Below are 14,848 nucleotides of genomic sequence, written 5' to 3'. Positions count from 1 at the left end.
CTGTCCACCTTTGGACCTCAGCTTGGCTTTGAAGGGTTGTTTTGGCCTCTGCAGGTATGATGTTGCTCTTGGGAACTCCAGTCATGCCCCAGGACTCCACTGAGCATGATTTAAACCTAACATGAAACAGATGGAACTTGCCTGTGCTGGGGCAGTCCCTGGACCTCACTAGAACACTTTTTGGTTACGTTGCCAGCAGGCACAGCATCCCAAAACACCGTTTTCCCTCCGGCTCGAGGCCGCCTTGGCCATTCGGGTACCCTGAGACCACGGCATGACCCAGCCGGCCAAAAGTCGTGGGGGGAGGGCAAGCTTCCAGGGGTCACTTCACGGGGATGGGTGGAAGCGCTCAGCCCCGTGGGGGCAGTTCGGGGGCCACGCCGAGCCGGGTCGTGGCCACACGTGGGCAGGTGGGAGAGAGGTTCGGGGGCGAAAGGGGGGGGGGTTCGGTGGTGTCGGCGGGGTTGGGCGGCTCCTCCTCCCCCGGCGCCCGCCGGCGACTGGGAGCCGAGGCTGCGGCGCGGGGCGGCGCGGAGCGGGGCGGAGCGGAGCGGCGCGGAGCGGGGCGGGGGGTGCTGCCTCCGGCGCGGCGGTGCGGGGAGCAGCGGCAGCCGGGGCAGGGAGGCGAAGCGGCCCGCGCTGGCGAGGGGCGAGGGGCGGGAGGCGGCGGCGGGACTGCGGGGCATCGGCGGGGGGCTGCGGGCGGGGTCCGCGCCCGCGGCCGGCAGGCGGTCTCTGCGCCTCAGCCGGTGGTTCGGCGGGTGCCGGTGGTGCGCTCTCCCGCCGCGGGGCTGCACAATGGCAGTCGTTCAGTAGGATGGATCCTGTCGTGGCTTTTGTTCTGCAGATCCACCCATCCTCCTAGCAGTCAAGTACCAGGCTATGGTTTTCTCTCTGGGGATCTTCCTTCCGCGTTTTGCCGGTGTCTCTGATGAGGTTTTGGCCTCGGCTGGGATTGCACTACCTTACTTTTCGTTTGGCTTCATGCTGAAAAAAAGAAAGGGATTTTCTGTGATTTTCTCTCCACGCTTTTGGTTCCAATCCAGTGTTTGATCTAAGGGGAATAACCATTCAGCCTGGCTGAAAAAAAAACATCCGTTGAAAAGTCTCAAAGAAATACACCACGTGAGGAAAAAAAACTGGGAGAAGATCGGAATATAATCATTTTTTCTATGATAAAACTGGTGCCCCTCTTCAGGAGAACTGGTCTCAATTTATTATTATGCAACCACAAGGATCTCTTCTTTCTCAGGGTGTATAAGCTGCTGGATTGCTTTTCGCCCAAATCAATGTGGTTTCTTTGGAACATTTTCAGCAAAGGATCGCATATGCTGCAGTGTCTTTGTGGCAAGAGTCTTAAGAAAAACAAGAACCAAACTGGTAAGCAATACATTGCACCGCGTTGTTTTTCTTTTATGCTATCCTGTCTGTTGCTCGCCGAGGTAGATCTGCAATCCTGCTGAGGGGAGAAGGGGGAAATATAACGAGGCCAGCACGGACATGCATGTGCATACGTGTATGAATAGGCGAGGAGCGTTTCGGATTAGCTTCAGCCAGTGTCACCACGGAAAAGAAAAAAAATATATAATCAAAGGCGACCCTAGCCCAGTCCGCATCCCTTAGTTTCTATGTGCTGTATCCAAAGAGGAAACTTTTATATCCCTGCCCTTTTTAAGGGGAAACTGGTCGAGCCCCGCTCCCGTCCCTGATGTGAGCCCCCCGTGCACACCCCCAGTCAGTTTTGGGAAGAGGAGCCCGGGTCTGCCGGGCTGGTGTGAGGCGGCCCTGCCTGCGGTGGGCGAGCGTGCCGGGGCTCAGGTCCTGCACAGCACTTTCTGATTACCTTGCAATGTGTCACCCCTCACACACCCACACACCCACCCACCCGCTCTCCTCCCTCGGATTTCTGAAGTCAAGGCCGACCCCGGCCCCTGGTGCGGGGGTTCCTCGTTACCACTCACCCCTCGGGACTCTAGGCCGGGAAGGTGGACGGGGGTGGGGTGGTGAGGAAAAGGGGGTGGACACTTTCTTGGGGCTTGTGCCCAGACGGCAACTCAAGCATCTATGCGAAGCGGCAGCAGCAGCAGCACCGCCCCGGTGGCTGCGTCTCTCCCTCCGCCTCTCCCTGGCGGGATGACCCCTCGGTGCACACATAGGTGTCTCTGCCAGCGTCTCCATGTCTGCCTGGCAGCCAGGATCATGCGCTTCGGTTCTTAGCCCCGGCTCCGAGGGGGAAACTTGCAGTACATTACATAAGAAATGCAAATGCAGGTGCTGTGGGCCGCCCGGTCCCCGGGGGTCATGCTGCTGCTGTTGCATCCCTCTTGCTCAGGGCGTCCGTGCGGCCAAGCCGGCGGCTGGGCGAGCAAGGTGGTCAAGGAAGGATGCTCGGCGGGCGGGAAAGCCGTAAGCTTTTCAGGAGAAATATCTGGCAGCAGGCTCTGGTCTCCCCTTCTTTCCCCCTGCCGCCCTGCTCGCTCCCCCTGGCCGGCAGGTTGCCTGCAAGCACCTGCGTGCCTGGGGAGGCGAGAGCCTGGGCTGTGAGGGGAGGGATGCGCTTGGTGTGTGTGTGCCGGCTGCCCTGCAGTGGCAGCTCCCGAGCAGGAGGCTCCTGACGCTGGCACTGCAGTGTAGTAGATCATAAGCTCTCATTGCCTCTCTGACACCCCAACATCAACAAGCAGCAGCCCTGGCAGCCCGCACCCCTCTCCTCCCCGGCAGCCGGCGTGAAGGGTCCTGCTTTGCCTAGCTCCGGGCCGGTGCAGAGAGGCGAGGTGGGCACCTCAGGGGATTTTTTTTCTCCTCCGCCCACCCCCACCTCCCTCGCTCCCGTTTGCCAGCTCGTCTCGCCCCCTTTCCTCCCCGCTGCTGCCGCTGCAGCAAAGAGCAGCCACTTCTTAGCATACCAAAGAGGCCGAAATGCCCCACCGGAGGCTGCTGCGCGAAGTGCCCTTTTCTTCACTCGCCCCTTGGCGCTACAGCCAGATGCCTCCCCCGGACGGGGGCAACTTCCAAGCCGTGTGTGTCCCCCCCACAACCCACACCCCACTCCCCGGGGCGGGATGTGGCAGTCGTCCACTTTCCTGCAGCCCCTGGGGACGGTCCCTCTCCCCGTGCCCGGGCCGAGCCTGCAGGGTCCGTGACAGCAGGGAGAAAGCAGAACCCCGGCGTGGCTCTGCCCATTATTGCCCTGACCGCCCCCCCTGGAGGGGCCCTGCTCCAGGGCCCTGGGTTCTCTGGGCGAGAGGCGATGTTCCGGAGGAAGGGCTGGGGGTGCAGTGATTTATAGACCTTTCAGTTTACGTACCGGGGAGTTGGGGGGAGAGTCTTATTAAAACGCCGTTTCCCCTCATTTCCCCTCGCCAAAGACCCATGTCCTTTCCTCGCAGAGGGTATTCTCAAACGTTCCTTAAAGCCCAGACCTGTCCCTCGAGGTGCCAGGGTCTCGCAGCACACCATTTCCCCTCCCCAGGGACTTTGCCGCACTTACCCCCCTCTGCACGGGACGAGTGGGTTTTGGTGGCAGAAGTGGCACTGCACCCTTGCCTGGGGAGAGGGTTCCTGGAGAGAGGCGGGATGGGACCTGGAATGAGCAAAAGGGAGGAAAAGCTACGGAGGGGGGCGAGGGGGAGGGAGGTAAAGGGGGGCTGTTGCTCCCCGCTACAGCGGCTGCCAGGGGGACACAGGGGGTCGGAGGAGTAGGGGAGCCGAGCACCCCCGGGAAGGGGTCGGGGGGGGAATCTTGCGGCTGCCGTCGCCGCCGGGCAGGTCCATGGTCTCGCTTTTCTCCCGCCCAGTTTGCGCCGTGATTCCGGGTGGAGGAGCCGGGACGCTGAGCCCATCCGAACCGCATGCCCCGTCCTGGTACCCTGTTCCCTCTAAACTGGGTTCAGGTGGTAGCTCGGCCCCAAGCGCTGTTGTTCGGGGCTCACATCATCTCCGTCCTGGCAGCGGTCGCTCGCGGCAGAGCAAGGACCCGGTGGTGCCCCGGGCCATGGGGGGTCCCCTCTGCGGGCATTTCCTCCCGGGGGAGCCGGAGAGCTGCAGTACGGTGCCCTGCTACATCCTCTCGACCCTTTACCATACCCCTTTTCTGGCCAAACTTTTCAGGAGTGACTGGGCTTTTTGGTCTCAAAAGGCACCGCATGAGCGAGCAGCTGCGGCTGATCAAACCGTGCGGAAAATCAAGCAGGTTAGGCAGCTACCGCTGGCTGTAATTTCAGTTTATTTAGTTATTTTCGGCCTTGTGCACTCTTTTTTTTTTTTTTTTTTTTTTTCCCTTCCCTTTCAGTAGCTGGTCTTTTTCCAGAAACGGGACTAAATGGCTCGTTTCCAGGTGTTTTTTGCCTTGTATTTCCTCTCCACTGCTGGCTGCAGCCCTCCCCTTTGTGCGATGCCGACGTATTGGGGCTCCGTTGGCACCCTCAGGGGCACCAGCCATCCCGGCTTGGGTTTACCGGCACCAAGCTGAGCTCTGGCGTGAGGAGCAGGGAGGGATGGAGTGTCGTGTGGGGTGTGTGCAAGTCTCTGGCAGTGTTACAGCAGTAGCCTTTGTTTTTTATTTGGTGACAGTTCTGCTAATGGACAAATTTGTTTCCAATTCGATATCCCATAAAGAGGGGCTGCCTTTGCTTGCTACAGTTACTTACATTTCTTCACGAGGAAAGAAACTTTGAGAATCAATAGGTGTGGCTTTTTTTGCATCTACTGGATGTTTTTGAGTTTTCTTGAGCTTAATAGTACAACAAAGACCCACTTACCTTCTGCATCCTGTCCTGCATGAAAATATTTGCAATGTGTTCGGTTCCCCGAGCCTCACTTGCTTTTGTAATTATTTCCATCTATTTCTGCCATTCCACCTTGTGATACACACAGAGAGGACTTCACAGAGTGTGAGACAAGGCACTTGTTCTCCTAAAGTTAAAACTTGCATGAGACCATAAAGCCTGGGCCAAGGCTGGTGGCTTTACCCCTTCCCTGAGGTCCAAAACTGGGTCCCTTTGCAAAACTATTAGTTCAGGCATGGCTAAATCATGGGGAAGGTTTGGGTCCCTAGGGGAAATAGGAAAGGAGGGTGTCACTGGGTGTTTTTGAAGCAAATACAACAAGTGAATAGATTTATTATTTCTTTTTTTTTTATCAAATGACAGCTGATAGGGTGCCCATGGGAGCTGAGTTAGTTGGCTGGAGTACTACATGCCACCATGGCAGGAATTGCTATCACGTTTCACTCTTGGTGGCAGCCCAGCAAACAGAGCACATATCAGGTTTCCTCTCCATTTACCTCCATGGAAAGGCATCAGGGGTGTTGACAGGAGAGCAGATTGAAATTGGCATTAATATAAATATGTCCCTGACTGATGAATTTGGTCTCTGTTAGTATCAATCCTGTATTAATCTTGCACACAGGAAGAAGAGCGTCTGAAATGCAGGCTGTGGCTGAACTGGGGTCTTTGCAAAGTCTCTCCTTAGACTTCTTTGTAAACCAGCCAGACTGTTCTTTCATGGTTGCTTATAATTCAGAAAAAAAGTTTCAAAGCACAGCCATACAAGACTGGATCTTTTTGAAGCAGGAGCTTGGGTCCTGTCAATAAAATATATAGAGTATGTGAATTCTGAATTGTTAGAATCTGAATTCTAAGTAAATTGGTCTCCCTGCTGCCTTCCTTACTCATAGAAAGCAAAGCTCTCACCAAAGGAGGGTATTTTGCCTCAGGAAGAACTGCAGAATCGGGTCCTTGAAGTTTCTTTCAAGTAGAAGCTCTGACTGCCTAAATACCATTAAGTCCTGAACTGCTAATCAAGCTATGATGTGTTTCTCTCACTCAAATGTAAAATTGCCTATTTATATGTACCTCACCTACTGAAGTTTTATCCTCTGTGGAATACATTTCCTGAATTTATACAAATTTAATTATTCTTGATCAAATTAAATTGCATATTCTACTTGTTAAGGGGTGAAATTTATGCCTGCTCATGCGTCTCTCTACTGTGATAAAATGCTTGCACCTAATTCAATGTCTGCTAATGACAGGCCATTTATAAATGAATTTAAATATACAAAGGATGACTTAGGGAAAATATGAAAAATGCATTACAGATGTCATTGGTTTAACTATTTATATGTATGCAGTTTTCATTTGAGTGTGATACTTACCTGCTTTGATTATGTTAAGTATAGCAGTTTTGAGCTCCAATTCCAGTTGACTTGAGAGTTAAATAAGGAATGATTTAGATAATGAGAATTTGTCCCTTTGCAAATATTTCCTGTTCAGTAAATGCCTGTAAAACTATAATCTGGAGAGGGGAGAGTTGTTTGGAACTGGAAACCAGTTTTTCAAGAGTACTTCAGAAAGCAAAAGAAATAGGAATCAGGGCATTACACTGACTCTGGGGTGGTATTTCACTGTTGGTAGAGTTACTACTAAGATTATTGTATAATCACTCAACATGGAAAATGAAACAGTGTGAGTCTTGAATGTGGTTGGATAAATGAAGTGGCTGCGTGCAAATTGAACTCTGCTGAATATTTGCAGTCATCTGCCCAATGTGCCTGTGGGCACTGAGTCACTGTACAGAAAGAGTCTATACAGTAAAAAAAAAAACAGTGTACTTGGAAATAAACTTTGCAGGACTGGGGCCATGTTTAGTTCAGAAAGAGTGTGCTTGTTGCACAGAGTATGTTCTACTGTGTTCAGAACAAATGAAGCAACCAGGAAGGAAATCTTTTTATTGGAGACTATGTGATAAAGTGCTCAGAGGAGTATATTTATCTTCAAAGTGTCTATTAAAAACAGTATTGTGTTCTCAAAGTGTATTTTTGAAATCCTGAGCTACTCGGAAGTACTGAAAATTGTGATTGTAAAAGGGAAATGCTGGTGGTTGGCACCATCACAGACTGAACTCAGAACAAGCAAAATATAAGTGATGTGTTCTTTTTAATACACTCTGCATCAAAGCTAAATAGAATGTGAATAACTTACAAAGTTATTATTCAAATCATGATCTCTTCGGCCTTGAAGAGGATCTTTTTGAGGGCAAAACCTCAAAAAATCGTTAAGTGTAAGGCTCGAAATGGATAAAGGGAACACTGGTTTTGTGTGTCTGTGGCACAGTCTGTTAGGAGCACTCAGACAGTACCAAGGAAGGTAAATAGTTGCTGATGAGACAGCACTGAGAAGTCAAAATAATAATATCAGTTGTAAAATTCATTGCACAAGCCAGAATAATAACAGCTTCTGTAGTAAAATTCAGTGCACTAGTTTAGGTAACATACTGTGTTGAACATAAGCAAAATTGTAATAGTTTAAGAGTTAATATTAGATGGCTGTGTGGGTCAAGCGACAATAAATGACAGTTGCTGGCAGAAATTGATGGTGTAATTTTAATGTCTGTATTTTGTGTTTTCACTCTGACACCTGCTTATTTTACTTTTAACTGGAGTCAGCATGAGGAATTGCACTGAACAAGTGTAACGTTTGCACACCAAAGGTAGTACCTTGAAAATTACTTGGTTTAGTCCTTTTGTGGCACTAAAATTAACCTGGTCCCATCGGACAGTAGAATCGAACCAAGGTTAAACATTTTAATTCCACTGAAACTGTTTTTGCCTTTGCTCCTAGGCAGTGATACAACTAAGCTGTAATCCTCTATGAAAAATTAGTTTTAAGGAGATTCCAGAAAGGTCTGTATTTCATTGAGCTAACAGGGGACTAGACTTTGGTGTTCTGCGAAAATTCATCATGTCACCCATGTCTTTTTCGTGCAGCTTTGTCATTTGGAAAGATAAGAACACGGTGAGAATACTGAATGTGTGGGACTCAGTCCTTGGCTCTTGAACACGTTCTGTCTCCAGCTCTGGGCATCAGGTGGTGTAAGAAAAATGTAAGACAAACGGGGCAAATCTAGTTTTGATCCTTCATCTAATCCATCCTCTCAGGTTTCATCTGTCACCGGACTGTCTTACATCAGAGCTTTTTATTTAGGCCACTGCACGTAGTAGCTTCTGAAGGAGCTATATGCCTTGACTTGTCAGACAGCATTTCTGTCATGGCATGAAAACCTTTGCATGGCAGTGAGCTCCACACAACCATGTGCTGTGTGGAAAGGCTGCAGAGAGGTTTGTGCCTTCAGTGGGTACTCCTTGGTTCTCCCTCACTGAAAAACAAGAGTCAAACGTTGCTATTCCTGCTCTGTGTCTGTGGTTACTGATTATGTGGAGTTTTCAGGGGTAAGTAGCTCCTCTATAAGGTGAAGAGCACTTCCTTTGTGGTACCTTCTCCTTCCTTGAACTGTCAGAAAATACTCAGCATTTTTATTATCTTAGTCTCTGTGCAGTATAACTTGCCTTTGCTGAGGATGTAGGATGGCTCTGGCTTTAGAGGACAAGTACGTGGCTGCAGCTGACACATCCCTTTGCAGGCTCTGCTTTCATCCAGCTGAAATGAGTTCATTCCTATGGATTTTCTAGGCCTGGGGGATAAGGAAGTATCTCCTGCAAAGGGCATGTTTTCACAAAGTCCTTTCTCTTGAGGGAAGAAGCAGGATATTGCTCCCTTGAACAAGCTTTTAAAGAATTAAGCGTTAGTGTGACTGAAAACTTTAATTTTGTACCAATGTTGAATGACTTGAACAGAAGAGAGAGCTTGCATATAAAAGCAAAGAGCTCTGTTTACATATAAATCTCTTGGTTCTCACCAGTGCTAGCAAAGGAAATCAACAGGAATTTCATTGCCCTTTAATGAGGTTTGAGCCAAAAATGTTAATTTAAAGAAGGCAAGTTTGCCAGACTTGTTACTCTTCAAGTAAATGTATTTCTAAGCTTGTCCTGCTACATTTAAATGAAACTTCTAGGTTAAACAGTTCCCAGTTCCCACTTCTCTCTAGAGAAGTGGATTATGGACTATTACTATGCCCAGTAGTTTCTACACGTATCCTTCTTTGCTAAATAGGTGTATTTGTTGGCATCGAATAAGATAGACAGGAACTACAGTTGCAAAATATAGAAATAGAAGTGGGAAAATTATGGAGTAGGGAAATGCTGAAAAAAAATCAATTTAGTCATCAGCACACCAGTATCTTATAAAATAGCCTATCAGGAATATCTTAATAAGGGTTAAATTCATTGTAGTGCTTATTAATTCACAGTTCTCATGATATGAAAAAACACCTTACAATTTTTATTTTCTTGCAACTAGAAATGGCAGGTCAATACCCAGACTGCTAAGGATCCCTGGGAAACTTAACCTAGGAACCTTAACCTAACCTTAAACCCTGGGAACCTTAACCACTTAAGTGTGATTTTAGGTAGATTATCCCACTAGGAGATCAACCCAAGATATCAGATGTGAATTAAGTTTAGGCTATGTAAAACCCAGGTGCAACTTTGTGTCTTGGACTCTTTGAGCTTTCACTAAAATCCATGCTTGTAAATCACATTAACAAGTGGATTAAAATTTGTAAAGCCCTGTGCCCCCTAGAGATATTCTCCTAGCCCTTTGCCAGGATAAATGTTTGGTTTTTTTTTCTCTTTGTCCCCACGTGAAGGAGACTTTCTGCCTCAAAAAAATAGGGTTATACAGCCTTTCAGTACTGACATTTGGTAGTCTCCTGGTTTTACTCAGACCTTTTTTATTTCTGTGAATAGGACCTTGACCCTTCCCAAACACTGTTGCTTCTGTTATAGCCTCTTACCTCCCTTTCAGTTCTTTCACCTACTGCTTTTGCAGGCATCTCACCTTGTTGCTTTGGGTTAGGGTCTCTGAGGAGAATTAGCCAGAACTACATAAATGTAGAGGCAGTAAAGCAATTGTGCTTGGTTCGGAAAAGATGGTAAAATCAGCAAGAGGATTCAGAAGACCTAGGAATAGATGTTATCCCTTTCAGTTGCTTTGAGGATCATCATAGAATGGCTTAGGTTGGAAGGGACCTTAGAGATCATCTACTTTAACCTCACTGCCATGGGCTGGGACATCTTGTCAACCAGACAAGGTTGCTCAGAGCCTTATCCCACCTGACTCTGAACACCTCCAGGGAGGGGGCAGCCACAGCTTCCCTGGGCAATGTATTCCAGAGTCTCATCAACCTTCATATTGAAGAACTTCTTCCTAATATCCAGTCTAAACCCTCTTTCTCCTTCACTTTGAAACCGTTTCCTCATGTCCTAGTGCTGGACAGTCTTATGAAAAGTCCCTTTCCAGCCTTGCTGTAGGTTCTCTTCAGGTACTGGAAGGCAGCTATAAGGTCCCCCAGGAGTCTTCTCTTCTTCAGGCTGAACAATTCCAGCACCCTCAGCCTCTCCTTGTAGCAGAGGTGCTGCAGCCCTTGGATCATCTCTATGCCCATCCTCTGGACTCATTCCAACAGATCTATGCCCTTCTTGTGGTTAATGAGTTAGTAACTGGATGCAGAATTAACTGGATGCAGTATTGTTTGAGGATATTACTTGCTTGAGGATAAAATGTCTTATGTAGGATTCTGCTGTTACAGCTTTCATGAAAGTTTTCTGGATGGTATTGCTGAGCAGTTCTTCCTGGTAGGAAATTTTTTCCAGGGCCTGACTTTGCCTGCTCACATGGGTGCTATTTGTCTCCTTGAATCTTGTGGCAGTGGTAACCTGCTGGAGTTCCCAGAGAATTGCCTGTGTGGATGCAGGGCATGACAGGCATGTGTGCAGGGTACAGACAGAATGAACTTGGGGTCTAGGTCCTGCTTACCTTTGATTCATCTTGTTTACCTTTGGCTGAGGTCACTTTTGGTAGTCTAGTTTTGAATCATTATTGTATGAGAGAATTATAATGTCATTTTGGTGCAACATATTTGGGTTCCTGCTGACCAGAGGCATTTCTGGCAAAGCCAGTATTTGTTATTAATCACTGTTTCTGAAATGTAAAGCTCTTCCTACTTGCACAAAGTTTTGAAACATGTCAAAGTTGAACTCTTTTGCCTTTGAGACTTGCAGTATGGACCCTTCTATGAAACAGGACATCCAAAAGCCATATGGAATTATTTTACAGCAAATATGTCATTATATAGTGTTTGCATTGAAGACCCACATTTTTTGAAGGAAGTCTTGTTTTGGCTTAGAACAGACTTTTAACCGTGACAATGTTTGTGGAGTTGTAAAAGTGTAAGTGGAAAAAAAAATAAAGCTGTTAGCAGTGCCCCAGGTAATACATATCTGGGTAGAATCAAATCAGTTTACTCATGGTAGGAGGAATGTGTGCTAAGGTAGTGGGAATGGAATTATGATTTTGTGTTCTAGCCTCTTTTTCTTATTTAAGTTTGGTTTTGCTTGTTTATAAGAAATTATGTACCTGGGGCAGTAAGTGGAAATGAATCCTATGATCTCTGGAGATACTTTTTCCTCATTGAAGGTGTGCAGTGAAAGTGTTTTGAAGGCATTGGTCTTAGTGCTTCAACATCACACATGTTGATTTTGATCACTGCCATACACCACTGAGGAAAATCCAATCTGAGGGGTTCCCCATGATACCTAAGTATGTCAGGTGCTCTCAATTAAAAAAAACCAAAACAACAAAGTTTTTAAGCACAATGAGAAAAAATTATTGAATGTAAGGATATGCAGGTGAATATCATGTTAGTTTAACTGACTGCTTACCTTCATGGCCTCTCAGGTGCTGGATAGGAAGAGTTTTATCCCAGTTGTGTCAGCTGCCATCAGGATGAAAGCAGAGGCAGCAGTTCAGGACCTGATAACCAAAGCAGAAGTAAGCTGCAAGTTGTGCAGGTTAGGTTAAAATCTTTTAATAAAATACCAGGAGAAAGGGTTCATCTTGTCTGCTGAGGCCCATTTTCCTCAACTTTCAGTGGCCAGCTGGAGTGACTGGTGTAAGCTGGCTGCCCAAAAGAATGCCTGCTAATAGCTTTAAAATGGAAGATGAGGAAAAGATAAATACTAAGCCCTTGTAGTCATCTTCATATAGTCATATAGATTAAAAATTAGGGGGTGGAACTTGATGAAGTTTGAACTAAAGTAAGCTACGTTAGTACATTAAGTGAACTTTTTTCAAGTGCTGTGTGGATGGTACATGAATAGTGTGGGATGCTCTCTCCCACTTATTCTCAGAGGGAGATGAAAAAACAGAACGACAAAGGAAATTTAAAAGAAAATAATAAAGGGAATAGGTAGTCATTTAGAAAGGCTAGTGATAAAGAGTCCTACAGGCAAGCAGAATTTAGAACTTGTTTAAGCTAGTTATCAATTGAGGAACAAATAGATCTGAAATTTAAGGACACATTCATGGAAAATATCTATTTCTAGAAGTGTTTCTTTCCCAAGGACATGTAAGAGAATTACATCTGAGAGTCTAGCTTGTCTCCATTTATTCCATTTATAGCTATCTTGCTAAAGGTGAGTTATCCTTGCAAATGTTGCTTTGCTTTTATAAATGAAGGTGCTCCCACACTCTCACAAATCTACCAGCTGTCACTGCATGGTCCTGAAGCAGTGGCCTCCAGGGTGACCTTAGGCTGAGTGTCCAGTGCCTCCTGCCCGCCTGCCTGCTGTCACCCGGACGGGCTGCAAGCCCTCTGCCTGAGCACGCCTGGCAGCCCTTGCTGGTTTGGACCTGGATGGACAGGGGGAGTCCTGTGTCTGCTCCAGCTGTCTGGGCTAACACCTGCAGCCTCCCCTGCAGGAGAGGTGGGCCACGAGTCTGCTCACATGGGTGGCCCCCCAGCTCAACTCAAGCAGTCGGTGTAGTTGCTGCAGTAACTGCTGGTGAGAAGAAATCTGCTCTTCCCCCCGCCCCCTTCCCCCAAAATGATTTACAGCACAACTTTTAAAATGCAGTGTATGTGCTTCTGTGCATCTTAAGCTTTGTAAATTTTTGTATCAGACACCGTGTACCTGGCGGTATAAGCTGTAGAGCTATCCAGCACTGGAAGCATTTAAATAGCTTTTGTCTTTATCAGGAGGTTTCAAAGGCATCTCTGCATCCTTGCACGCATTAAGCACTGTGAAGGAGGGTGTTACAGGTTCAATATTAATTTGTCTTTTTCTTCGTAAGTCCATTGTCAAATAGGCCAAGAATGCTGGGTTCAGTTCTAGCAAATCATCATAAATCTGTATCAAGAAGCTTATACTGGAGATCTTAACGTAACTTCAAAAGGAGAACCAGTCTGTTCTTCTCATTAACAGATGACAAGTAAGAATTATGAGTCAGAACTGTCCACCTTCAGTTTAGCATTGGTGTTCTCTCCCCCCCTTAAACTCCTCTTGGTTGTTCAGGAACCTAAGACTGAATTTATATTGCTTAATTTAAAAGGGCCAGGGATTGATCCCAGTCCAAATGGCTCTGGCTGGCTCATGTCCGTGTTACTCACAGTTACCACCCTCCGTAGCAGATTTGGCTTGGAGAGAGATAGCTGAAGTGTTCCAAAACTTCGGGGGCCTTAAGGAACAAGTGGGTGAACAGAGGTCTAGCACTTCCTTTTTTTTGGCAGTAGGAGGACAGCACAAGAAGATCAGAAACCCCTTTTCACCTCCACTAAGGAAGTTAGGGCAAGCTCTGTGTCTTGTGTCCTTAGCCTCAAGGTGGGAATGCAGCTGGACCAACAAGTTTATGCAACACCATCCCAGACAGGCAAGGGGGACATTGGAGCATCAGTGGAAGGGATGAATCTCACCATCATACTTTGAAGAAGGAGCACCTATAAAGGTTAACCCTGTGAAAAGCTGTTGGAAGAAAGAGACCAGACTATCCTGCTTCAGAGTAAGTGTGGCAGCTGAACAGCAGAGTGTCAAGTCTGCAAGGAATGAATCATGTTGAGTTTCTGAGGAGAGTGAAGCAGACAGGAAGGGATGCTCAGTCATGCCAGGGAAAGAACGGATTTCTCCTTTCTCCTTTCTCTGACAAGAAGAAGAGGCAGCTCCAGGATTAGGAGGAGATGAAGGACAGGAGGTTTCCCCTGTTTCTAAATAAAACCTTTTTCTTCCACCTCACTGACTTGTACTTGCTTTCCTCCTCACTGACCTCAACAGGAATTACCCCTTCATTTGTGTGAGCATGTGCAACAAAACTGGTGAGCACTGTTCACCCATCTTCTATTTACTGAGCTATATGGACACCAATCTGAGATGCTGCAAAGGGTTGGACCAGGTGATCCTTGAGGTCCCTTCCAACCTAACATTCTAGACTTCTATGATTCTATGTGCTTCTTGATCTTCCTTTAGTCTATTTCTCCCAACATGACCACCAGACCCTCTCTTCCCTTATATAGCTGTGAGAAGTACAAGTAAAGAAACATTTCACCTGATTATTTGATGCTTTAAATATTTTGGCAGGCTAAATCTGGTCATGGTCTGTGAATTAAATAGGTCTGGCTTATGACAGTATGCTCCAGTATATTTGTGTTTATTTGGCCTATATTAATGAAAATGAGAAATCATAATGAAGCTTGGGTTTTGCTTTGTGGGGTTATTTGTTTGTTTGTTTGTTTGTTTGTTTTTAACATAATGGTAAAAGGACCATGTTCCCCATGGCCAGACCATGGAACCATTCTTATGATGGAAGTATTCTTTCCCCTCAGAGGAAAGAAAGGGGAGTTATTTTGGCCTGGGAACACTGCTTTGGGTTTTTAAAATCTATCTATATTTAAATGCTCAAAATGCATCAACTCTTTCTTGCTAATCCACCATTCCTTTGTGTCTGGAAGGAGAAGCCCCAGTTTCTGTGGAAGACAATAATTTTCTTGTACAGATTAAGTGGTTCTGTGCTTAAGCTACTATTACTTGAGTAACTTTTACAGCATCAGGTCTGCTCCATCTTCTTGTCTATTTTAACTTGCAGTGACTAATTTGCAGAACAATCATGTCTTCCCTGGT

At 46.9% G+C, this 14,848-nt stretch overlaps 1 protein-coding gene across 1 annotated transcript in view; it reads left to right on the top strand.

Moving 5' to 3' along the window:
• The first annotated feature begins 741 nt into the window (after window positions 1–741).
• FGF14 (fibroblast growth factor 14) overlaps window positions 742–14,848 on the top strand; it is a 413,408-nt gene continuing 399,301 nt past the window's right edge. Inside the window, exon 1 of the mRNA XM_071742600.1 lies at window positions 742–1,380. Coding sequence (XP_071598701.1) covers window positions 1,173–1,380 — 208 coding nt within the window. The 5' untranslated portion in view covers window positions 742–1,172. The remainder of the gene's footprint in view (window positions 1,381–14,848) is intronic.

Source organism: Heliangelus exortis, chromosome 1 (assembly GCF_036169615.1).
Source record: "Heliangelus exortis chromosome 1, bHelExo1.hap1, whole genome shotgun sequence".
In the NCBI taxonomy this organism is placed as follows: Eukaryota; Metazoa; Chordata; class Aves; order Apodiformes; family Trochilidae; genus Heliangelus; species Heliangelus exortis.
Note: the sequence above shows the minus strand (reverse complement) of the source record. Positions and strands in the feature narration are given on the sequence as shown.